A 23424-nucleotide genomic window follows, 5' to 3' on the forward strand; every position below is an offset into this window, starting at 1 on the left:
GGTTGTTTCCTGCTTGGAGAATGGCCAGGTCTGTGGGAAGGAGCAGTCTGGGGAGCCTCGTCAGCAGAGCTGTCCCCGTCGGTGGCCGTGAGTTGGGTGTCCTGAGCTGCAGCCCAGGGCAATCTGCACTGCCAGCCCCTGGGCCCTGCTTGTTCTCAGGGCAGACACTCACCCTCAGTCTTTGTTTTCAAAAGAGCAGCAAAATGTCATTTTAATTGTTTTAGCACCATGAGGAAAAGTTCACACTTCGTTCTTAGCAATATCTGCATGATTGCAAAATCAGAGCAATTCTTCTTGTTTTAACTGATGAAGCATTTCTGAACTCACTTAGTTCACCGTTGGCTATATTTTGCTCCTTGGGTTATATCCCAATATGCCTTTTCTGTGTTCATTTATAGGGCAAAACCCCTGTCATTAGCATTGTCTGTGATAGCTCCTCGGGTTTGCCGTAAGTGGTTATTTTTGCTTGCTAAAAGCAAGACTTGCAAGGAAGGGTATGTCCTCTGTGCTCAGGTCGCATTAAGTGACAGCCTTAAACCAGTGTTTTATATTCCCAGATCTTATTAAATGTTTATAATCAAGCCTTCTTGCATTATGACTCAGTCTTCAAATGTGTATTTTTGGTGAAAGTCCTACCTGTCCCAAATGAGGGGTGCTGTTGCTCATGACCTGAGGAGCTGCTCTCTGCACTTAGGAGGCTCAGACCTAAGTTATCTGGTCTTCCAAAAACAGTTTAAGGATGTCTTAAAGAAACAGAAAGAAAGATAAAAAGTGCCTTCAATTATAGATTGAGCTGCTTAAAAAATAAAAGGTAATGTTACATTGAAAGCATATTTTAATTGAGTGCCACAATTAATCATTATGTTTGTGAATGGGGCTAGGAACAGCAGTGATACTGCTCTACATCTTAGACTTGACCTTGAATTTGGCACATTTCAGTGCCACTTCCATGATTCTCATCAGTTTTTGGTGCTTAGAGGGTGGAGGGCAAGGGTGCTGCCCACAGTGCTCTTTTTAAAGTGCCCTGTGGGTTCATTAAACAGGTTTTCAGTAAATATTTACTTTCTAGATTGGTAGGAGAGGAATTTTGCTTATGTGTCCGCACTATCTTGAACCCTATCAGTTAGTCAGTTCCTTCAGTCACTGACTCATATTGATCTTATAGTTTAATGATTTACAGTTTGCATTTTTAAGACTGGTTGTAAGCATTTTGAAGATTTTTTTTTAAGCATTACCAGGGCTGAGTTCTTCAGACTTGGGCACCTATCCCGCAGAAATGGAGTCAGCTGCTTGTCTTGGGGCTTCTGCATAATCATTAAATGTGAATTAATGTTAATTATATAATAGTTTCTGGAGGCTGCTCCATCCCCAGGCACTCCTGGGGCTTGGGGGATTCTCATACTAAGAGTGTCCATGAACATTAATTATGGGTCATTCCTGGCAGGGCTGAAGCAGATTCCTCTTCATTTCAGAATGGAAAGGTCTGGTCTGGTCTGGGAGCTTATCAAAGGTGGGAACAAAAACATGAGGCTCTGGTGCCAACGCTAGAGGGAGGCAACGGTCCACACTTCTGAATTCCAATGGATGAAGGCAATATTCAAGTAAATGTAAAAGGTGGCCCTGTTCTGGCTGGATCACGTTATCACCTAACTTTCTATGCCTTGGTTCTTCCATCTGTTTATCTTGGATGCACTGCGAGTCTTACTGTTAATGGAATGTTGCTTTCTTAAAAGCAGTCGAAAATATGTGCTGCATGCTAAAATTATTTGGGGGTAAAGAGAAATAGCAGCCCTAAAGTTATAAAATGTTTTAATAATATATATCCTTTTACTATAAAATGAAGTTTCTGCACTTCTGGCATTGTCATATCTGTTTTGTCACGGTGAGTTTATTAAGTGGGACATTTCTGAACGACATAACATCCACTTATTGCAAATACATTTTGGTAGGAATCATGCAGTTCTCTTTTCCCCTCTTCACGCATAGCAGAAAGTCCAAAAACTGAAAATCTTTTAAAAAAGGGACTTACAAGTCCTGATGTTTCATTGTTTCCATGTTGTGTCTCTCCTTCCCTGAAATTGTTGTAATTGAATTTGTAGAACCAAATCATTTATTTTTATATCTATATAAAAGTATATATATATTTATATGCCTTTCTATTCTGATATGAGTATTTGTAAAATCATACATGCTGCATAGCCATTTTGAAGATAATCAATGTGTTTTTCTTCTTCCTGCTTAAGAACAAACTGTTGCTACGGTAGAATAAAGGTGAACAATCCAAAAGGCTGAATCTCCTTCTTGGGCATCAGAGAATATTGAGTATTAGGCTCAAAAAAGGAGAGTGTTAAGTGAGAAATGGGCCTGGGGAGTTCTTTTCTGTTTGCCTGTTTGTTTTTCTTCAACAGCTCCTTTGGTGGAGGCTCTTGACTGTGTCTGGAATGTGGGGGAGCAGAGCTACATCACGCCAAAAGGAAAATGAATATCGAGTTGTACTTGAGGCAGCTGATTCCTCTGCAGGTCTCATGTTTAGCTCTGCTGTGTCTATCCCCGTGCTGCCCTCCTGCAGCTCTGGTACCAAACGTGTGGAGGGGACGGAGTCAGGACTCGCATCTTCCTCCAGAGGAAGCAGAACTGCAGCTTGTTGAGCTCCTTTCCAGAGACCCCAGCGAGACACGTGCTGCTGCGCAGCGCTACGGAGGGTTCTGCCAGCTCTGTTTCCTTAGGCCAGTGGCCAGAAGTGAGGCCAAGCCAGGGAAATACCGCAGAAACAAAAACACAGCAACACTTGGGCCAAGGCCCTACCTCGGGAAAAGGGGAAGAATCACAGAAACGTTGCCTGGAGGGAGGCAGGTCAAGGATCAGCTTCGTATCAGGAGAGGTTGTGCCTTAAACCTCCTGCGAGGCAATAATCCCCACAAAAACCTTAGGAAATTACATCTTTCCGACGGGGAACGCGAGCTAGTGGTAGCTGAGAAGAAAAACACCCCATCCCACCACTCGCTGCTCTTGCAACTGGGAGGCAGGGACTTTTCCGTGGGCACCAACTCCTGGCTCCCGAAGGAAGAACCTACCCAGGGGAATTCAGAGCGTGCAGAAATGGCTCTCGGCTCCAGCGGGGCGGGTGGCAGATACAGCACTGCCCCTTGATGGAGCGGGTTCTGGTTGTCGTTACCCTGACATGAGACGTGTTGCGCTGTCGTGACAGGGGCGCTCCTTGGTCCAGAGGGCACATTGACATGACGAAAATGAGCACGGGCTGGAAAACGTAATTAGGTATAAAAAACGTCTGGGAAAATGCTTTTGATCCCCTTGGAAGCATATGAATACTAGCAGAAAACATGCTATAGAATTTATTAAAAAGAAACTGTCAGACCTAGGAGGGTTTCAATAGGTTTTAAAAAAAAAAAAACAACTAGACATGCACTGTATCCAACTGTTCCTCTACAGGTAATTTTCTCTAAGTGCTACATTAGAGCTAATTTTGGTCCATCCCAGCAGGATTTTGAGGTGACTTTGAACCTGATGAACCTATCAAGCCATGTGCAACAGCCTTGTCATTCTCGAGCAAAATCTGCAGGCAAGTGGGATGAAAATTGTATAGGAATCTACACAGGCAACTGGTACCATCAGGCTCCAGGATGGAGCATCCAAATTCACCCTGGGACAGAGATTTTGTTCTGCTCTCAGCCAGGGCACCATTTGGGATGCAAAAATACAGGTTTATAGCAACGGCACGCGGGCTACTGCCTGTGGGTGCTCCAGAATGGACTTTCTCAAACTCTCTGCAGCATTTTTCTGGCTCTGGTCTTTAGATATTTGCCTTCTGCTTGTGTCAGCAGAACTAATTCAAGGGCAACAAACCCTCAGGTGCTTAACTGACTGCGCGCTGGCTGCAGATCTGTATGGAAAACTGCCCAAACGAGTCCGAAGATCCAGGGTCTATTCCCTGTTCTGCCGGAGCAATCACAGACCCTGCGGCCTGCTCGAAGGCAGAACCTTCAGAAACGCTTAGAAGCTCAGGTGAGTGACCAGAAACTGTTGGCTAAATGGAGATGTAGTAATTTTGGTAGCACTTTGCAGGTATTTGTGGCTGAAATACATGGGGCAATGAGATTTAAGGTGCCTTGACGGCTGAAATGGACATTCAGTGACTCAGCACCTCTAAAGCTTCACGTGGATATAAAAGAACACATATTTTGGGGATTAGCAAAGGGCTTTTGCAATCTTTGGAAAGATCAGCTCCGTGGTTTTTACTGTAAAGGTATTTTAGGATGACTACTGCCTGTTTTCTTGCTAAGCCAGTCGTTCTTCAGGCTCCTTGGTGGCTTTCCCTCTCGTAGCGGCGTAGCCGGCATGGGGAGCCGGGCGCCTTCACACACTTCAGCAGCTTCTCTCTGAGGTGCCGTGCTCCTGGCTGGGCCTTTTGCTGGTGGTGCTAACCCATTTAATGCACAGATATGTTGTTCCTGTCTTCCCGGTTCCCTTTTCCTGCGTTTCTCCTTATAAGATTGGTGTGACTCCAGGTGACGCCTAAAGAAAGGATTCGTGGTGAGGCTCCCTCTCAACCTCTCCCTTCGTCAGAGAGGTTTGGGCCCCTTCCACATCGCCATTCCTGGCACATCGGGATCAACTCCCACATTCCTGGCGATCCAAATTGCCCACAGCAGCAGACAGCAAGTGCAAAAAGGCCTGTGATCCGACCCGATGCTTCTCCTGGATCCTCTCTGGCTCCTCGTGAGTCTGTGGGGCTTCTCCTGGGCTGGTCCTGCTCCTTCTCCTGCTGCTGCCATGGGACTGCGTGGGAAGCAAACACAGCTTGAGCCTGTACTCGATTAGGATGGAAAGACTCAGCTCCTCATATGCAAAAAAACAGGCCAGGAGCTTGGTATTCCTCAGTTCTTCTGCCTGCAAGAGATTTTCTCGTATTTGGCTTGACCCCATCTTTTTAGAGCATCCGTGCACTTAGAGGACCTTCCCAAGAAACATTTCTTGAAAGGTCTTAAAGTCACTGGTTTCCACCCACTGCTCTCCGGTTCTTGTTTCTCCTTGACTTCAGATACACAAAAATGACCCTATTTTTAGCAGCCAGTAGTCAATGGCATCGGAATTCGTGAGTAGGGAGGAAAGGATGTGAACTATCCAAATAGATTTTTTTTTAACTGAGATCTCTTTACATTCCTATCTCCATAGTAATAAGCTGTGAGTCAACATTACACAGAACTATTAGACTATTATTGTAAACCCGTGTCATTAGAACCTGTTAATTGTGAACCACTAACCTTGCTTGGCCTCCATTAGCTCAGTGCAAAGAGATACTGGCCATTAATAAGAACTATAATAATAACTATATTTCCTCACACATTTCCAGATGCCCTAAAGTAAATAAACTTGAATATGTGTATCTCTATCTTCTTATTTCTAACTTTTTTGCAGGCCTGGTATGGAGTAATCAAATTCTTATTCTAATTAACTATTTCTTACTTAACATCAATTTTATATCAGAATTCAAGGTGGCAGCAAAGCTTTGATTTGCTACTGGCTTTCAGTTTAGATACTCAAGAGTATAAACATGGATAAAAGGGAAAGAAGTAAGACCGTGTCTTGGTCATGAGCTCTTGACTTGTTTCTGAATGCTGAAAATCTGGGTGACAACGCAGAGAATAATGTCATATTTCTACCAGTGTAGAGGCAGGGATGACGGGGGAAGAAGAGCGTTTGCAGAGTGAAAGCTGGTTTTCAGGAAACAGCCCGTGAGAACCAGAACTCACCTGTTAAAACCAGGTCTTCAGCTGCTTGACTTCAAAGTGACCTCAAAGGTGAATTTAAAATTGCTTCGCTCGCTTTCCAGGGAACGACGGGGTGGAGAGACGTGGCAGTACATGGGATCATCAAAGGAAACCTGCCCGCGTGCTTTAGGCTCACATCACCCCAAAACCCATTAATAAAAACTCGCTGCAATCCGAGGATTTTCAACCACTGCTCCTTCCTTCCCCGCGTGGTACCTGCCTGATTTCTCTAAACCAAGAATGGCATGGGAAAAGCCCGGGGATAAACCGTGTGCTGGTATTTGCTGGCTCCACAGCAAAGCACCTTGCGCCCTGTTAAATAACCAGATGCCATTTGATAAGCTACGTTCCTCCCGAAAGCGTTTCCACCCGGGAAATCTTGCAGCGAAACAAGGTCACGCGTTGTGGCTGCCAGCGCGCCCCGGCGCTATTGTGGGTGCAATAAGACAGACATTGTTGGGCTCCCTGTCGCGTTGCTAACCCTGCTCGTACCAAGCAGCTCAACCACCCGCTACTGCAGGCGAGACCCGCCGCAGCGAACACACAGCCACTGCCAACAGCAGTTTATGAGGCTTTAAAGAGCCCTCGATTAGGGGCAGCAAGTGCCAGGGCCCCAAACACAACTGAACTGTGACACTAAATGACTCCCATACCCGCTCCAAGGAGAAAACGGCACTTAAAGCTGCTGGAGGGGACACGGGCCTGGGGAAATGGCCGTGCCAGGGCAGAGCCCCCAGACAGCAGCAGAAGCCACGGGAGGAGGGGACCGTCGGCTCTGATCGTTGCAATGGTAAATTTTAAGTCAAAATGGACGTGAAACCCAGACCTGAGGCTGCTTTTCAGGCTGCAGCTTTCCCACCACAAGGAAGCCTGGAGTTTTCCCACTTCTCGGTCTTCCCTAATTCCCAGCAGGGAGTGGAGGTGGATACGCAGGAGACTGCTTCCGCACTTCAGATTTCTACTGGATTTTCTTGTTGTTACCACAAACCACTTGATACGGCAGCACCACTTCACAGGCTGTGTTATAAATAGAGACATTTCCTCTGCTCCGAGCTTACGGCCTGCACGAGACGAGCAAAATAAAGCGGATCGGGAAAAGTGGGATGAGCAGAATATCAATGATGAAAGAGAAGGTGCTGCTTGAACATATGGAGTGGGCGGCAGGTTAATATCTTCATGGAGGCCAGTCTCCTTTTTTCGTGCCTCTCCAGACTCCCATTGATGTAATTTGCTGGCTGGATGTGACAGCAACGTCTGAGTTTTCAGGGATTTAACTACAGTGTTCATTTTGAAAATAAAATAAAAAATAAAGAAGTGCTTATAGGATCCAAATTCTACATGAAAAATAATTATTTGGTTTTAGAGGGTGGACATGGAGACATCACTGTGGAAAAAAAAAATCATCCTGCGTTTTCATGTGCTTATGGTCTTCTTTATGGCCACTGTTGGTCTTGTCAGCGCACACCTGAAACTTTCCTTCTGCTCAAAGTCCACACTATTTATTAAAAAAAACCCCTAATGCTTAGCATGGGCGCACCCCTGCCTCATTGATCTAAAGCAAAAGGAGTTTCAGCATGGTCTTCGGGGAATTATTTTCTACCCCAAAATAAAAGAATTGAGAACAGTCTAGACTTCTAAAAAGACAGTGGTAAAATTACGCACATGCCTCACCACGACTATAGAGGTAAACGCTAAAATGATGTTCCTGGACGCACGGGGGCGTCAAGCGATAGGAACGACAGCGCCTGGGGGGATGATCTCGCCCAGAAACGGCAGGTTTTGCCCAATTCTCCTCACGATCCTCGGCCGCAGCAGCCGCGCGCTCCGCCGCTCCCCACAGCGCCTCTCGCCAGGCCAGGCCAGGCCCGGCCGTCCCTTCCCGCGCTCGCGGCCTGCCGGAGCAGGGCTGCGCGCGATTGACAGCCTCTCCACCAATAGGAGCTGCGATTGACAGCCTCTCCACCAATAGGAGCTGCGGCTTCCACCGCCGGCAGCCAATCGGCGCCAGGCGTGCGTCTTAAGTGCGAGGACTCTCCCGCCCCTCCCCTCAGGGGAGGGGAAGATGCCCTCCGCCGCCATCTTGTGAGTGGCATTCCCGCCCTTCTCACTCCTTGGTGTCCAGTCCCCTGCACTCACCCCTCCGTAGCTCTCCAAGCGGCGGTGGCGGCCAACCGGGCACGGCGGCGGCGAGCCGGGGGGCAACGGCCGCCGCTCCGCCCGAGCACACGGAGCGAGGGCGGGCGGAGCGGCGCCGCGCTCAAGATGGCGCCGGGCGGCGCCCCGCTGGCGCGCGCGCGCGGTGACGTCACGGGGCCCGGGCATGGGCAGGTGGAGGCAGCGGGCGAAGCCGGGGCGGTAGCGGCGGAGGCGGCCGGGGCGGCGGAGCGGGAGGAGGAGGCGGAGGAGGAGGCGGCGGCCGGGGCTCGCGCGGCCTCGGCCCTCAGCGCTGCCGCCGCCATGGCCGAGGAGCCCAGCGCGCTGCCCTGGTCCATCAACAAGGATGACTACGAGCTGCAGGAGGTCATCGGTGAGCGCGGCCGCGCCGGCGGCGCCGGGGCTGAGCCCCCCGCGGGAGGGGACTGGCGGGGGGCAGCTCCCTGCCCTCCTCCCATGGGGTGTGTGTGTGTGTGTGGCAAGAGGAGGTTTTGTGCTCCCCTCCAACGATTTGTTTTTTCCCTCGTCCTTCCAAGGAGGGTCTGTGGGGATGAGGGGGTTCCCCCTTCAAAAAGGGGGGTCATGGAGGGTGCCTTCCCCCCACAGGGCCTGTGTGTGTTGGGATGCGCAGCCCTCTGAGGAAGGGGGATCCCCCAAGGCGAAGGGGAGGTTGTGACCCCCCTTTCTCGGGACGGGGAGCCCTTCCCTGCGGTGGGGGGTGTCCTGGGCTGCCTTGCTGCGTTTTCTGCCCCCGTGGGTGCGCGGGGGTCTGTAACCCGCGAGGAGGCCGTGGCTGCCCCGTTCCCGGGGTGCCCGCGGGGCCTCTCTGCCCCTCGGCCCCGCGGCCGAGCCCGGGTCGGGCTCCGGGAGCTCCTCAGTTGGCCACGTCTCGCTCGGTGCCCCCGCCGACCAGGGACTCCGTACTGCCACCAAACAGCCCCTTTTCCTCCCCTTTTTTTCCCCTTCCCCTGTCTTTTTTTTTTTTTTTCCTCCTCCCTCTTTCTCCCCCTCCTTTTTTTTTTTCTTTTTTTTTTTTGGCCATGGCCTCTCTCCATTCATTGTCCTCCTGGCCTGGGGCCTGGCCCTCGTTCTGCATTACGGACCTATGTATTTATTTATTTAACCCTTTCTACGCTCCGTTTGCGCTTGCAGCTCACAGTTACCTCCCGCGGGATGGGTCTGTCAGCCGTCCTGGCTGTTTCGTCGCTCCGGGCTGAGCGGGTGACACATCCGAGGTGGTGCCATGGGCCACGCTCCAGTCGGGCACTCTCGTGTCACCCTCGGGAGGCAGGAAATAAAGTGGGAGGTGGCAGGGCAGGCTCCTGGCCAAGGGCTTTTAGGGAGGAGGTTAATTTTTAGTTTAATCTTTTGCAAAGTCTTCATTATTATTATTTTTAACGGAAAGTTTATAAGTGACATTGTGCCCAGGCTTTGCATCCCAGCCGAATAAGGAGTCTTGGCTCCTGTTGGCAGGGGTGGGAGAGTTTGGGGAAAACGCTGTTTGAAGAGATTAAATTCTTGGCATTGTTTGAAAGTAGGAAGGAACTATGGCTTTTTTTTTTTTTTTTTGAGGGGGAGATTTTCCTTCTGGACATCCCTATTGCTCCCTCGGATCAGACTTTATCCTCTCCCTTTGCCCAGTGGGAGCACCAGTGCTTTAGAAAGGAGGCAAATGGGCAGGGAAGACGGGATCCTGCGGATCCGTTAATCTCCTTTGGGAGCAGCGCCCCGGGGAGGGCCGGCATCCACGAGCCCTCATGGAGCAGCGGGATGCGGGGCTCCGAGTTCCTTCGGGAAAGGGAGCCGCTCCGGGCTCGCTGGAAGCGCTTTCCTCGTGGCAGCCTCGGAAAGGCGAGCGCTCTCCCGGCACAAAGCTGGGATTCGAGCTGGAGCGGCCCCCAGGAGGAGCGAAGGGACGAGGCTGCCCTTCATAGCCGGGAACCGGAGTGGTTGGGAACAAAAGGGAATGTGAATCCCCTTCGGCTCCGGGAATGTGCCGCTAGGGATGTGCGTCCTATAGCCGGGCAGCGTTGGAAGAGATAGATCCGTTGTAGCCTCGCAGCAAGGCACAACTTGGGGGGAAAACCTCGGGGAAAGGGTGTTTCACTCCTTCCATTGCTCTCCCCGGCTCCTCTATAAACTTTGAGGTTTCTGGTTGTCGTCTGCTCGTTGGAAGCTGGTGTTGGCGTTCGGGAACACCGTGGAGCGTGTGCCCAAACGTCCCTATTCCAAACATATGGTTCCTTTTTTCCTTTTAACGTTTTCCCATCCCCCTGCAGCCTTTCCCATTTTAAACATCGGTGTGTCTGCCGGCGCCCGGGATGTGTGCGTGACGCAGGTTTCCCAGCACATTCATCACTCGTGGGGTGAAATGTCACGGTGCAAACTGAGCGGGGCCCCTGTCGCCTCCTGCTTCGTGTCTCTTGTAAAGCTCGAGGTTTTTCTGTCGCTTCTGCAGAGCCGTGGAAGTTCTTTAGGAGTGAACAAAGAGAGGATCTGCTGCCAAAGGGGAGAACCTCACACCGGTGCTTTTTAAAGGATTTAACTTGTTTTCTGACAAAATTCTTTACCTTTTGAGCCTGGAACTCAGTATGTTACCAAGTCTTTTTTTTTTTTCCTCCCATATCAGATTAAGACAAATCAATGTGTAACTGTATGGCTTAATTCCCTATTTGTGCCCTTTTTTCTTCCCTGAAAATATCCACATTTGGTTTTCATAGGACTTGGATGGCTCTATACCATTTCAGTGCAAGAATTGAAAGAAACTCTAGCTGCTTAAAAAGAATGGAAAAAAAAATCTTCCTGTAAAATGTAAAACCCTCCAGGGTCTGACCAATACTAAAAAGCACTTGGTGCTAGAGGTGACTCAAGCCATTATAAAGGTATGGATTAATGCTAGCATTTATTGTGCTTGGTTAGTGGCTAACTGCTGAGTAGCCTTGTTAGGCTTAAATAACCTGTGTTACACTGAATTAAGGGATCTTGCTCAGGATCAGAACCTGACTTTCATTTGTATTTTTTTTTTGAGGGAGGGGAGGGAAAATAAAACATAAATTTTGCATTTTGGGGGAGCGTACAGAGGGGTGTTTGCCTTTGTATGAATAACATCTCTGGAGACATCCGAATTGTCCTTTAAAAAGACAAATGTAGCCGGTCCTCATGCTGGTGAAAGTGGCATTTCAAGTGAGAATTGCATATAAATCATTGCAGTCATCTTTGTGAAGCCTGAAAAAAAGAGACCTTCTGCTGCTCAGACACTTGCAGACACGGGCTCCTCTGGATCTCACCATTCCCTCTGGAAATGCCGATAGCACAAGTGAAGTTGATTGGAAGTGGATCCTTCTCTTTCCTGCTCATTCGCTGCTGTTTCTTTTTGAAAGATAAGAGCTGCGCTGGCCTTTTCGTTTGGGAACATCCTCTTTGCTATTTAACATTCTGTGCCAGACACAGCAGATAAATTAGCAGTGGGAGTTCTCCCGTGCTCTGCTCCTGTGCCTTTTTTCCTTCTGACAGATTCCTTCGTCGCAGTGAAGAGAGCACCGGCTGGAGAGAACAGATGTGTTGGGAGCTTCTTCTCCCTTCAGAAATCAAGCTTAAATTGAAAATTGCGGTGCAGATTTACTGAATGATTAGGTTTTTTTATGGCTGTGGCTCTCGTAGCATTCGAGTTGGTCGTTGTCCATGGACAGCGTGTTCTCTTGGGGTTTGATGCTTAGGTTTCCTGTTGTGTTTCTTTTTCCAAGCACGAATGCGTTTGCATATACGCATTAATGTGTGTGGAATTCTTGAAGATATGCAGGAACGTCTTGGGAATCAACTTGTGCGCTTTCCCAAATTTTATCAAAACCCCTGGGGTCACCCATGTTGTGCCTGGGTAGATTCCTCGTGTGCTGGAGATGTGCAGCCATCTAACACAGCAGCCTAAAAATACTCATCAGGTGCAACTCCAGTCTTTACTTCTGGAGACTGGGGTGGGATGGGAGACGCTTGTCTGATGATAATTTTTCAGGTTTCTCTTCTGAAGTGTGTGTGGCTTTTTTCCCTCCTTGTTTCTCTTCTTTCAACACAAGAGTCTATGCACTAGCTACAACCAGTTTCATATACCTGACTATTTTAAAATCCATTGAAGAAAACCATTGCACTCTGTAAAATGCAGCAACTTGAAAACTAAATTGAGTGTTTAGGCTTCAGTCTTCATGCCATATGTTTTGTTTTAGCATTTTCCCTTTAATTATTTTTCCCTCTTCCCTCCCTGCCTTCCGCAACTACTTAAACTTGATTCCTACTCTGCATTCCCAGCATTTAGCCTGGTTAATTCATTTAAAGATTCTCTTCGTGTGCTGTTCACAAACATTTTCCACGTGAATTTGATACAAAAACTTCCTGTTGCTTTAGATTACGTTATGGCTTTTATAAAACTCTCTTTGGGCAAACATGGCTCTGTTCAAAATGTTGGCAGTCGTTCATTGTTCCTGGTCTGTCTGGGCACTGACAGGGATGATTCTCCCTACTGTGGTTTCTCAGTTATTTGGATTTTCCTGCTTATTCCTGGGTGAGGTTCAGCGTGTGGACTTTGTGGGTCCATGGGCAAGTTACTCTTGCATCCAGGCTACCTTTTCTTTGAGTACCTGGCACATCTTATTTCTTTGATGCCTCGGTGGAACAGAGCTGAATCCCTTGGGGAGGGAAAGCAAAGGATGTTCAGCTGTGCGTGTGTCTGGTTTGCTTAGCTTGTCATTCCGTGTGATACGAAGGAGGATAAAATGCACAAAGAAGCAGATTGAGGGTACAGAAGGGACAAGCAGTGTGGAAGGAGGCTTCCTTGCAAAGAGTATATCGTTATTGTAGAAGCAGTAGGCATTTCTGCTGGTTTGGCTCTTCTGGGGTATTAGGAGACAACATGTGGTGTTTCATATGGAAGCAGTTCCCTTTTTCCTGTGCTTGGTGTGTGTATCACAACTGCTTCCAGTGCAGGGAGGTTCCTGGGCTGATTCATACTTAAATATCTCCAGAAGGCCATGAAATGGTTTCAGTTTCATTCAAATATCTTGGCTAGTGCTGAGAAGTTTGGACGTGCAGTGCCCCCTTGCACACCTGGGGGTGCCTATCCCGGCTGTCGAATGCGTGGCCCGGAGGGCAGTTTCTTAAGCAGCTGATAAAATCTTCGGAAATATTCATCTGTGTAAAGTTGGAAACATCCATTTTATTTCAGCATAATAGTAAAAACAGCAGCTTGTTCATCAAGTCAGTGTCTAGAGACTTAGTCCTTTATGAAACTAGAAAGCTGGACCTCTTTGAAGTGACAAGCGTTAACACTGTTTCTTCTTGATAATTGTGATAGCAAATTCTTAAAAGCTACGTTTTGGTCAAATTTGTTTGGAGAATTCTCATAAAATGCACAGTATTCATGGTAAACTTCTGCAGTGGCTGTGCTAATGGAGCAAGTGTAAACTCGGTCATTATTATTAATTTTTTTTAATAATAATGAGACAAACTTGACTCTGTGGGTATAGAAGAATAACTGTGGAATAATGGAATTTGGTGCTGTGGAGCCTTTGAAATATCAGGAGTCAAATCTTGATTGACAGAAATCTTGTGCATCTTGAAGACAAAGTCCAAGTCATTGGCCAGATGACAGTGGATGCTATAGGGACCTGACTGGGGCCATGGTATTGCTTGAGTTCTTGTGTTCCCCTTCTGTGTGTGTGCGTGCAAATGAGACATTCCCTCAAATATAAGTTGATAAGTTGCAAGTTTGATATATTTTTCATCTCATTTTTTCCACTGCTGCTTCTGTAACATTGTTGCTTCCTGATGAGTCACTGCAGAAAGAATTTTGCTTATTGCACATTTTTTCTTGCAATTAAGAGTAATTCCCCACCCCCCAAAAATATTGGTTGCACATCAACCTCTGCTGAATCAGGATCTGTCTTGTGAGGGTTTCTTAGAGAGCTCATGTGCTCCACAGGAGACGGTGCCTTCAAGGCTTGAAGATTCGGAGATCCTATCAGTGAATGAAGTGCGGAGTGAATCCAGGGCACTTACACTTGCTCTGTGTGCTGAAATATAAAATTAGATCTCTCTCCTGCAAACAATTCTTAAACCTGTATGATACTTGAATTGCATACATATGAAACAACTTTCAAAATTTCACAGCTTGGACAAATCAAAATTCATTTTCATCGGAATACAGAACAGCTCTTCTGAATGAGGTTTCAGTTCCTTGCCAAATTTCATTTTGCTGCCCTGTTTTGTCTCAAGAGCTACTGAGCTTAGTGGTTGCAGGGGGAAAAGGAACAAAATAAGAAATTCTTGCTTCTGGAACTGGCAAAATGTTTCACACTGAATTGACTTTACAGTCTTTTGAATGAATTTTTCCATTCAGGCAGGAAATAAGCCTATACAACCTCATCCATGAAAAAGAACATACAAACGGTTGTAAAAGAATAGTTGGGCAAGGTGAAATAACGACTTCATTGATTGCCTATTAATGTAGTAAACTCTGCTCGGGCTTCATAATTTTACTGCTTCATAGTCATGAATGGTAATTTAAGCACAAATTTTACTCTTCTCACTGCTAGCACCTTGCTATTAATAAAGCTGTGTGGGAGGAAGCTCCGTTCGCTTCCTTTCCATCCATCAACGGGATTGTTAATTAAGCTGAAGTTGTGGCGTGAGGTTTTGACCTTGAGTGTGGAACTGGATGTCGTGGTGGGATCTCAGCTCGCCCTGCGAGAGTTGGAGCTGCCTGTTTGTCTGAGAACAGAGCCAATTCATGAATTTTGCAAGTGAAAATGATGCGTGGAAGACGATGGCACCTGGGGAGTGAGCGAGTTAAGGGGTGAGGGGCAGGTGAGAGAACCTGGAGAATATTTTCCCTAAATTCAGCACTGAATTAGCTGATGGGGCTTAGAGCTGGTCCTGCCACCTGGGGTGGTTTAATCACTGGTCTTCATTTCAGGGCATCCACAGATTCGGGCAGGCGACATAATGTTAGGATACCTGGATGGCTACAAGCTCTTACTTAAATTAAGCAAGATGCTGCTTGTCACAAAGTGAATTCCTTTCCTGCCAGATCCCCAGGGATGGGTTTCATTATGTCAATTTTCAGGACAGAAGTAGCAGTGGAAATGCTGTCACTTATTTCCCTGAGACAGGGGGCTAGGAAGGACTCCCTGGGTCACAGAGTCTGGTCCCCTGCTATTGCAGGTGCCAAATCATATAAGCCCTATAGCAAATTAATGGACTCTGTGTTTAGAATGGTGCACGTGGGAATTACAGGCACATGTTCTATTAAATAACCAAATCTCTAGCCGTGACCTTGTCATCCTCGTGCAAAACATCTGCTTAATGGATTCCCTGTGACAGCAGGAGGTAGCGATGCCTCCTGTTTGTGCCACCTGTCTATAGGATGGTGCCTTTATTGTGCCACTTGCTTTATGTTCAGACTGGAGTTCCTGGCATCTCTTTCCTGGGAGATTTGGGTGATGCTGGAGAACCCTCCTAGCTGACATAAGTGTAAGAACATTGCAAAGCAAAACAAGGAGAGCTGCAGCATGGAATTTCCTTCATTTCCAAACCTCAAGGGCATTGACTACAAGTATCTTCTCATATGGTTCCTTAAGGTTCTCCAGTGGAAATTGATTCATTTGGAAATTTGATGTATAAATCGTCACGTGTGAGAACTTTTTCTAGGCCTCTCTGTGAACCTCTCAGGAGCGGTCTGTGACCCTAGGAGCTGGTGCAGCCACTAAGCAGAAAACTTAGCAAGTTCCATCCGTCCCTTAATGTAAAAATTATTACTGAGAATACAGGCCGTTGTCTAATAAATATCTTGGGATTAATAGCTAGGAAATACATTGGTTTTGGCTTCCAACAAATGGTATTTCCCTGAAAAAAGTGTCTTGAGCATGAACTTTTTTTTGTTGAAAGTCTCACCAATGCAAAGCTTCATATGAACAACTGCGAGTCTAACAGAGCAGCAGCCTCAGCTTATTTCTCCTGATCATAAGATTCGGGATGTTCTCCCTAGTTAGGGAATGTGGTTGTTAACCAGTGGGCTACCCTGGTGTGCTGTATACACTACGAGGTACAGAAAAGACCCGTGAGATCAGGCTATTCCCCCAAGTGACAAGATTATAGCCTTTGAGAGAGAACATACGGATACTTGAAAGCTTATTTACCCCAAATAACCACTGTACTATCAAGCATAAGCAGTGTATACAGACAGACTGTTCTGTTTAGTGGAATCCCGGCCAAATGAAATATCCTGTGCAGTTGGCAATTACAGTTGAGACAGAGTTCAGAGATAAAGGCTGGGAGGGAGGAAGGGCGACCGCGGGCACGCGGCGGTGCCAGGGCGCTGTGTTGAGCCTGGGTAATGCCCGAGGACAGCCAGCAAGGTATTTACATTGCTGCATGTACCATGAAGACAACTGACTGGTTAGGAGGGAAGCATAAACCTTCCCCAGTAATATTGCTGTGTTTGGAGATGAGGAGCCTGTGCCTGCTCTCTGTCCTGCACAATTAACACTGCGTAGCTTCGGTGCTCTTTAAATTAGCCAGAGATGCTGGCACGAAATCAAATAAATATAATTGGTTTCCAAACTGAAAATCTAATTTCGGCATGCTAATAACATCTTAAGTAAATGTGGCAGGTCGTGCAGGGCTTGTGGAACTGGCCCTTGGAGCTTTCTTTAGGAACCCACATGGGGAACGTGGTCTCAAAGGCAGTTTCCCAAGTCACCCGGGCGCGCTGGGGCAGGTGTCTGTGCTGGCCCGTGAGGTCCTGCTCCCTTCTGTGGCCACTTCAGTTTTGTTGGTGTCTGTGTCTTGAGGTGGACCAACCGAACTGAGGATGTGATGGGAATGTGCTCTGGTTTGAACCTGAACTGATTCAGGGTGTCCTGGGGGCTGCAGAAAGGTAGATGGGCCATCCCAGCCGTCTCCTGTGGCTGCATCTCTCCCTTGCGATGCCCTTGGCACAGAAAGGTTGATTGCAAACACTATGATGGGCTGCAAATTGCTGCTCTTAACTCTTTTCTGACAACGTGTGTCCCTGTCTGGGCTGGGTTATGCTGGCCCCGTGTCCTCACCGAAACTCCGGTTCCTGGAGAAGGAAACACATTTAATCCAAAAGGATTCCCAGCCTGCGTGGTTTGCACAAGGTAAGAAGAGGAGGATAGGAAACAAATGACTTTTTTTCTGTGCTCAGGGCCTCAGAGAGATGCATAAAGTTTTGGGAGAACAATGAGGTGTGGGGTTGGAGGAAAGTTTCCGTGAGACTTTCCCTTCCTTTTGGTGGAAACTTTGGCATTGACTAGTGCCGTTCACAGTAGCCAGGTCTCTTGGCAGTTTATAGATCAAAGACTAGGGTTGTTTGTAAGGATTTTTTGTCTTGGAGTTCTCTGGGCTCAGGGGGAGAAGGACCAAGCCTTCAGATGGCTCTGAAAATTGGACTTCTTACCCAGTGACTTGTGATAGGTTGGAGTTTTTCCTTTCCAGTCTGGGAACTGAATTAAAGAGCTGGTCAGCAAGTCTTAATTCAGCAGATTGACTGTTCCCATACTGATGGACCACTGCATGGGAAGCAGGTTTAAATAAGTGCTGGCTACACTGTGCAGCCTTTCAGGGCTGGTCACGCTGCCCTTTGCTGCACGGAGAGCATCAGGAGTCCTGAAAAAGACATCTGAACAGAAACCTCCAGGCTCTGAACACGATGCTTTTTACTTAGTTTCTCCCCCATTGATACTATGATCAGGAAAAGCGCTCATGAAGATAGTGAATAACTGAGTTATCAGCAAGTTTCTGTGCAGTTCAACTGTTTTGGCATTCGTGTGTTACAGTTGCTTGTCAAATTGGCTTCTCCTTATTCTCTGAAATTCCTTAAATGTGATGGATTATTGCTGGAATATTAGCTGTCAGTTAGACACCGCAGGTACTAACATGAAGTGATTGAGAAATGATCGCAGGCTTTGCAAAAACACGTAGCTGAGTCTTAACAGCACAAACCCTTGTTTCGATACTGTTCGGGATAAGTGGCTTCCCAACCTGTGCGGAAATGGGAGTTGCTTGAGCTCTGTCTACACTGGAGTAGATCATCAGCAGTCACTACCAAGCCAATAGCCCTGCACCCTGTATGAAACAAATACAGAATTTTGCTTTCACGAGTAGTATTTGTGCCTTGTCCCCTTCCTCCTGCCAGCTCTTGACTGTCACCAGAGGTGCCAGTGTCCAAGGTGACACTTGCCTGGGAAGTCTCTCCTCCTCATAAATGAGCTCGATATATATATATATATATTTTTCCCAACGCCATTCTGACCATACTGGGAATATGCCTGTGTCCCATTATGAACTCGCTCTGGTTTTATTAATGCTGTTTATAACTTAGTGTGGATTAGCTCATCGTTCTGCAGTGGGAATCTGACACAGGGATGGCTTGAAAAGCTGCAAGTGTTCAAGGACCATTAACATCACAGGACTCTGCATTCCTTGAACAAGGAGGTTGCTGCCAAGAAGTCTTCCAGTGGACTTCTGCAGAGTCCTGTTTTGGGAGGAAAGCTTATTCCCCCTCTGTGTTGAGCTGGCTGCAGATCTAAGAATCTTTTTTTTTTTTTTTTGCTTATTTTTAAAAGATGTTCTTTCTTCGAAAGAGGTTTGTTCACCAGGCGCTTCAAATGAGGTGGAGCAGACAGAGCTTCGCCTCCATAGCAAGTGGACCCAACAGTGCCAGAAGATGAGTCCAGGTTTATAATTCGGTGCTCAGTTCCTCGGAGATCTGTCTCTGCCCAGTTATAGAACTTCCATTTCCAATCTTGTCGTTTCTTGTTTATTACTCCATTGTCCCTGGAAGGAGTAACAACGAAGCAGAGCTCCTGCAGCTCTTTGGCTTGTAGCTTCTGAAGAACTGAAGCATCTGAAGACTGAGACTGCCCATGAAGGGCCTGTGCCTGCGGGTTCACAAATACTAAGTCTTGGTGCTAAAGCATGAAAGGTCCTGGGAATTCGGAGTCCCATCTCTGTGATCCGGAGTGAAGACTTCTGATTTGACTTCCCTACCGCAGAGACTTGAGCGTGTGCAAGGGATTCCACGTCTGGATCTTCTCACTGTTCTATATTTGTAATCCCATGGAAAGATGTGGGCTGAAGGAGACTACACTTATCTCACTGCTTGTGCAGCTCATCATAACAGAGTGTAAACTGCAGAATTTCTTCGGAAGGATCTAAGTTATGGTGGTTAAGCTTTAAAAAAAAAAAAAAAAGAAGAAGAAAAAAAAAATCCAAGGTTGGCTTCTTAGGCTGCTTATGGAAGGATCTGAAGATACTTCAGCCTGATGGGTCTTGCTGGGTTTCTGGGCCTCCAAGCAGCAAGAACAGACCCTGTGTATGCAGCCGGGGTCGGGGTTGGCAGCACAGAGACTTGTCAACCGTTGCCCAAGTTATTTAGGATTTTGGAACAAAGATGAAGCATAAATTTGCACGCTGGCTTCTCTTGGTGGCTTGGGGGCTTGCCACACAGGTGTCCTGTCCCAGCTATTGCAAGTGCCTGCGTGGTGCTCTTTGGAGAAGAGAAGGTCCCAGGGTGGGTGTTTGCTGCACCAGCAGTCATGGTGACTTCCATGTGGTGACGCAGAATTAAATGGTGCTTTTGCAGGGGATACTTTTTCACGTTTTTCAGGAAAATAGGTTCCTAGAGTGCTCAGGGATTCTGTGGCAATGTCAGGGTCTGTTTGATGGTATTTTAGGCAGTGCACCAAGCTGAGCTAGACCGAGCTCTGCAAAGCAGGGCCTAAGTAGTGGTTGATCTCACAGTCTGGGAAGAAAGTGGAGAATGATTCCCTTGCTTTAACCTAGTGCAGTGTGCTCCGTTTGAGAATGCAAACGTGCAGGGGAGGGAGGTAAGAGACGTTATGTAGGGATTTATCCTCTCTGCTCTTCCCGCCTTCTGCCACACGCAGGTTGAAGGTTTGCTGGGCTGGAGGCTCATCTGAGCTGTTGGACCTGATGGCAGCTAGTGGCCCTGTCCTCCGTAAATTTGTGTTCCCTGTAGCAAGGAGAACTCGGTGATAGACTTTGCGGTGGGCAAAAAATACTTCTGTGTACTTTTTCTTACCCCTCACCTGGTAATTTTGTTTGTTCTAACCAAGATGGACCACTGAGAGGTTATGTTGGAGCCCACAGAGTTTGGTTTTTGTGGTGGCTTTTGTCCTTGTTTTGTCTGAAACTGAATGCCTGGAGCCTGGAAGCCCTTGCTTGGTCCAGAGGTCTCTAAGTTAAGCAATTTGATTTAACTTGAGAATTTTTGCCCTGCTTTCAATGTGGGGTTGGACTAGACATCTCCAGAGGTTCCTTCCAACCTAATTTATTTTATACCCTCCAGTAGCGCCTGCTGATTGTGAGCCTCAGTATTGGGAAGTGTTTGAGAAAAAGGGCTTTTTGTCATGCCAAGCAGAGCTGTTGTCTGCAGCTTCCATTTGACCCTGGAAGAGCCCCTTTCCCCCATGGGGAGAGGATGTGACAGCACATTAAGACGAAGACTGAGGCTCCAAGGCTGCGGGGGAAGATGTCCCCTGTTGTTTGAAATGTCACTGTGAGCAGCTGAGTTACCTTGAAGGGAAGTTCCCACGTTTCCTGGGATGCTTAAAGTTCCACACAGTTTCCAGGAGTGGCTGGATATAGATCTTGGGCAGCACTCTGTTTTATGTCTTATGTAACTAATTGAAGTTGCCACTGCAGGCAGGGGGTGTGGGGAGCAGCTATTCCGCAGCCAGGAGTTGCTGTTTGTCTTGTGATCGCTCGGGATGCCTGTTCCCAGCGCTCATCAGATGGCTCTGCCAAAAGGACCTCTGGCTTCAATTGGATTTGCTGGGAGGAGGCCTCCGTGCAGTCCAACCCGCTCCCGTTGGGAGAGCTCCAGGCTTTCTTGTGTTTCAGTTTCCTTTGGAAATGCCGCGTGCGTGGCCATGCCATGTCTGCAGCTCGGGCTCCTGCCCTCACACTCCTCCAAAGAGCTTTGAAATCATCGCTGGTTTCCATCAACTCTGGCAGCGGTCTCAAAGGTTAGCAAAGCTTCCTAGAAATTACGTGAAACCAAGTGAGTTGCAGAAGGGCAACCGTCCTGCTTGCCTTGAAGGGGGGAGATGGACTCAGTTGGACTCGATCTTGAAGGTCTTTTCCATAACGATGTTGTGAATTGGGGACTCCTGCAGGGAATCTGTACCACCTTAGGGAGAAGTTCAGGCTGGAGTTCTGGATATTGAAGGCAGGTACCCAAGGAACGTGGATCCAGGGAAATGAGGCTGCAGTGCTTGGGAAACTTGTGGTTTTGGTCATGTTTTTTTATCCTTTCAGGATTTTTTAATTTTTTCTCCTCTACAAGAATCATCAGAAACATGAAATAAGCGCTAGGCTATCCCTTCCTCAGGCAGCACTTCCTCAAGCAGCTCCTGACCCTGCTGATGGACAAACTCTGCCTTTTAGGAACAGAGCAGCCCTGTTCTGGCCGTGCCAGCGCACCCGGTTTCACTGAGAGGCTCACCAGGAGCGGAACTTCAGCGCCAGCTGATCCCGAGGGAGGGAAGAGCCTGGGCACCCCGAGATCCGAGCGCCTCGAGGTGGGCTCCAAACGCAGCAGCCCCCGAGCTCTTGCAGTGCCGCCCCAGCACAGGCTGGTTTTGCATCGAGGCTGGTTAATAAAAGCCAGGGAAATCGCCCTTCTTTTCCCCCCTTTCCCATTAGATTTGTCACCCGTGCTTCAACTTCCACATTTTGGGGCCAGGCAGCATCTTCTTTCTGTTGGCTCCTTCTCTCAATTCCTGCCTGCTTTGACACATGGATCTGTTTGGTGTCCTGGGTCTGTACCTTCTTGCTTTTTCTTCTTTTGCCATTGCGGAGTTTTTGGAGGTAATCTGAGCGTCTGCAGGCTCCGGCGTGGCCGTTTGGTTGCGTTTTCAGGGCTCCTGAGCAGCACATCGATAGCAAACGGGTCTTTGTTCAGCACCCGAGGCCACCAGAGAGCAGCCTGCCCGTGACAGGTCCCGTTGTGGCCCAGCCTAATCCCGCCTGGAAGCGCTTTGGAGATTTCATTGTTTCTCTATAATTAACTGCTGCAGGAGCTGAAAGAAAAGGCAAATTGGTGGCAGAGGGGGGAGCAGGTGGTGATGGAACTGAGTTGCTGCCAGGGAAGCGGGAGCAGCAGGGAATTAAATGGGAGGAGTCTCGACTTCAGATGATTCCCTGCCTCGTGCCAAGAAGGTTTTAGTTGGGGATTTCATTGCTGTTCCAATAACACTGCCATGTGCCTGCGGCCAGATCGGGACCCTGTAGGCTGGGGCACTGGCCAAACGCTTTGTGGGAAGAAGATTTTGCCCTGAAGTCCTAGCGAGCCGGGATCGGGTGGGCTCGGGGAGTGGGAAGAGCTGGAATGTGCGTGTTTCTGCTTCTAATTACCTTGCATCTATTGCTTCTGGGAGTAACGTTCTCAAGAAATGAAAATGCAAAGTGACTTTGCTTGTAATTACGCTCTTCTCGGGAAAGGTTTGATCTGCAGGAGAGGTGGCATATCTGGATTGTGGTCATGGTCTCTGCCGGCCGTGTTTGCACTAGCTGGCACAGAAATCCTGGTGTGTCAGAGTGTGGAGGAAGAGGATGGTGCTGCAGCTGCCAAGGGGGATTCCCACAAGGAACATGGAAGCATCAGTGAGGAGCACATAGGCAGTGCTATAGGAAAAGGTACATAATGCAGATGTAACCAAGAGGGCAGGGGTTGTGGTTTGAGCCATCCTCGGAGATGCACAACCCAGTACCCCTGTGTGTTCGTACCGCGTTTTGCTCGTGTTTTCAGCTGCTCTCTGTTGTGCATCCAAACACCCAAAGAAAGAAACTGTGGCGCTGGGAACACGCGAGCGGCAGCATCTCCGCCGGCCTTGAACGCGTTGGAAAGGCACAGACGGGTGTTTCTGTCCTGGCCTCCGCACGGCTGTTGCAGGGAGACTGGCCGTGCTAGGAAGCGCAGACAGAATTCACCATTCCTGCCTCTTGTCGCCACTTTATCCCAGTGCGTTTTGTGAAACATCCACCTAGACTCTTCGCCCGTCTCCATCCTTTGCTTGGAGCCCTGCTCAGGGCGCTCAGACTTCATTTCCAAAGTCCCTTATAAGTATTTTTGCCCGTGTTGCTGTCTTTAATTCCACCTCAGCTTCTCTTGGCAGCTTCGTGGTGCCCTCTGCTAGGAACAGGCCCTGCATTAAGGGAGAATAAACAGCCTCTGTCTTGAACTTCTTAAAAACCCATCCGCTACCTGAAACAGCACAGCTGTAACCACCCTGCGCCTCGCACGCTGCTCATCGCTGCTCTCCAAATGTAAACCCGTAGGTGTAGGGAGCAGGCTGGCCAACCAAAGCACTTGCAATGCCATATAAAGTGAAGAGAAACCCGTGTGGCTCCAGCCTGGTGGTTACTGGCTAAGGGAAGTGCAGCCTCT

At 48.1% G+C, this 23424-nt stretch overlaps 1 protein-coding gene across 2 annotated transcripts in view; it reads left to right on the forward strand.

Moving 5' to 3' along the window:
* The first annotated feature begins 8225 nt into the window (after positions 1-8225).
* Positions 8226-23424, forward strand: part of OXSR1 (oxidative stress responsive kinase 1) — a 73043-nt gene continuing 57844 nt past the window's right edge. For both annotated transcript variants that reach the window (XM_088534785.1, XM_088534786.1), the window contains exon 1: positions 8226-8316. In XM_088534785.1, the coding sequence (XP_088390911.1) occupies positions 8247-8316 (70 nt within the window). In that variant the 5' untranslated portion in view covers positions 8226-8246. The remainder of the gene's footprint in view (positions 8317-23424) is intronic.

This window comes from Tinamus guttatus, unplaced genomic scaffold (genome assembly GCF_059628265.1).
Source record: "Tinamus guttatus ecotype Peru unplaced genomic scaffold, ASM5962826v1 Tinamus_guttatus_pri_ptg000599l, whole genome shotgun sequence".
NCBI classification, from domain to species: Eukaryota; Metazoa; Chordata; class Aves; order Tinamiformes; family Tinamidae; genus Tinamus; species Tinamus guttatus.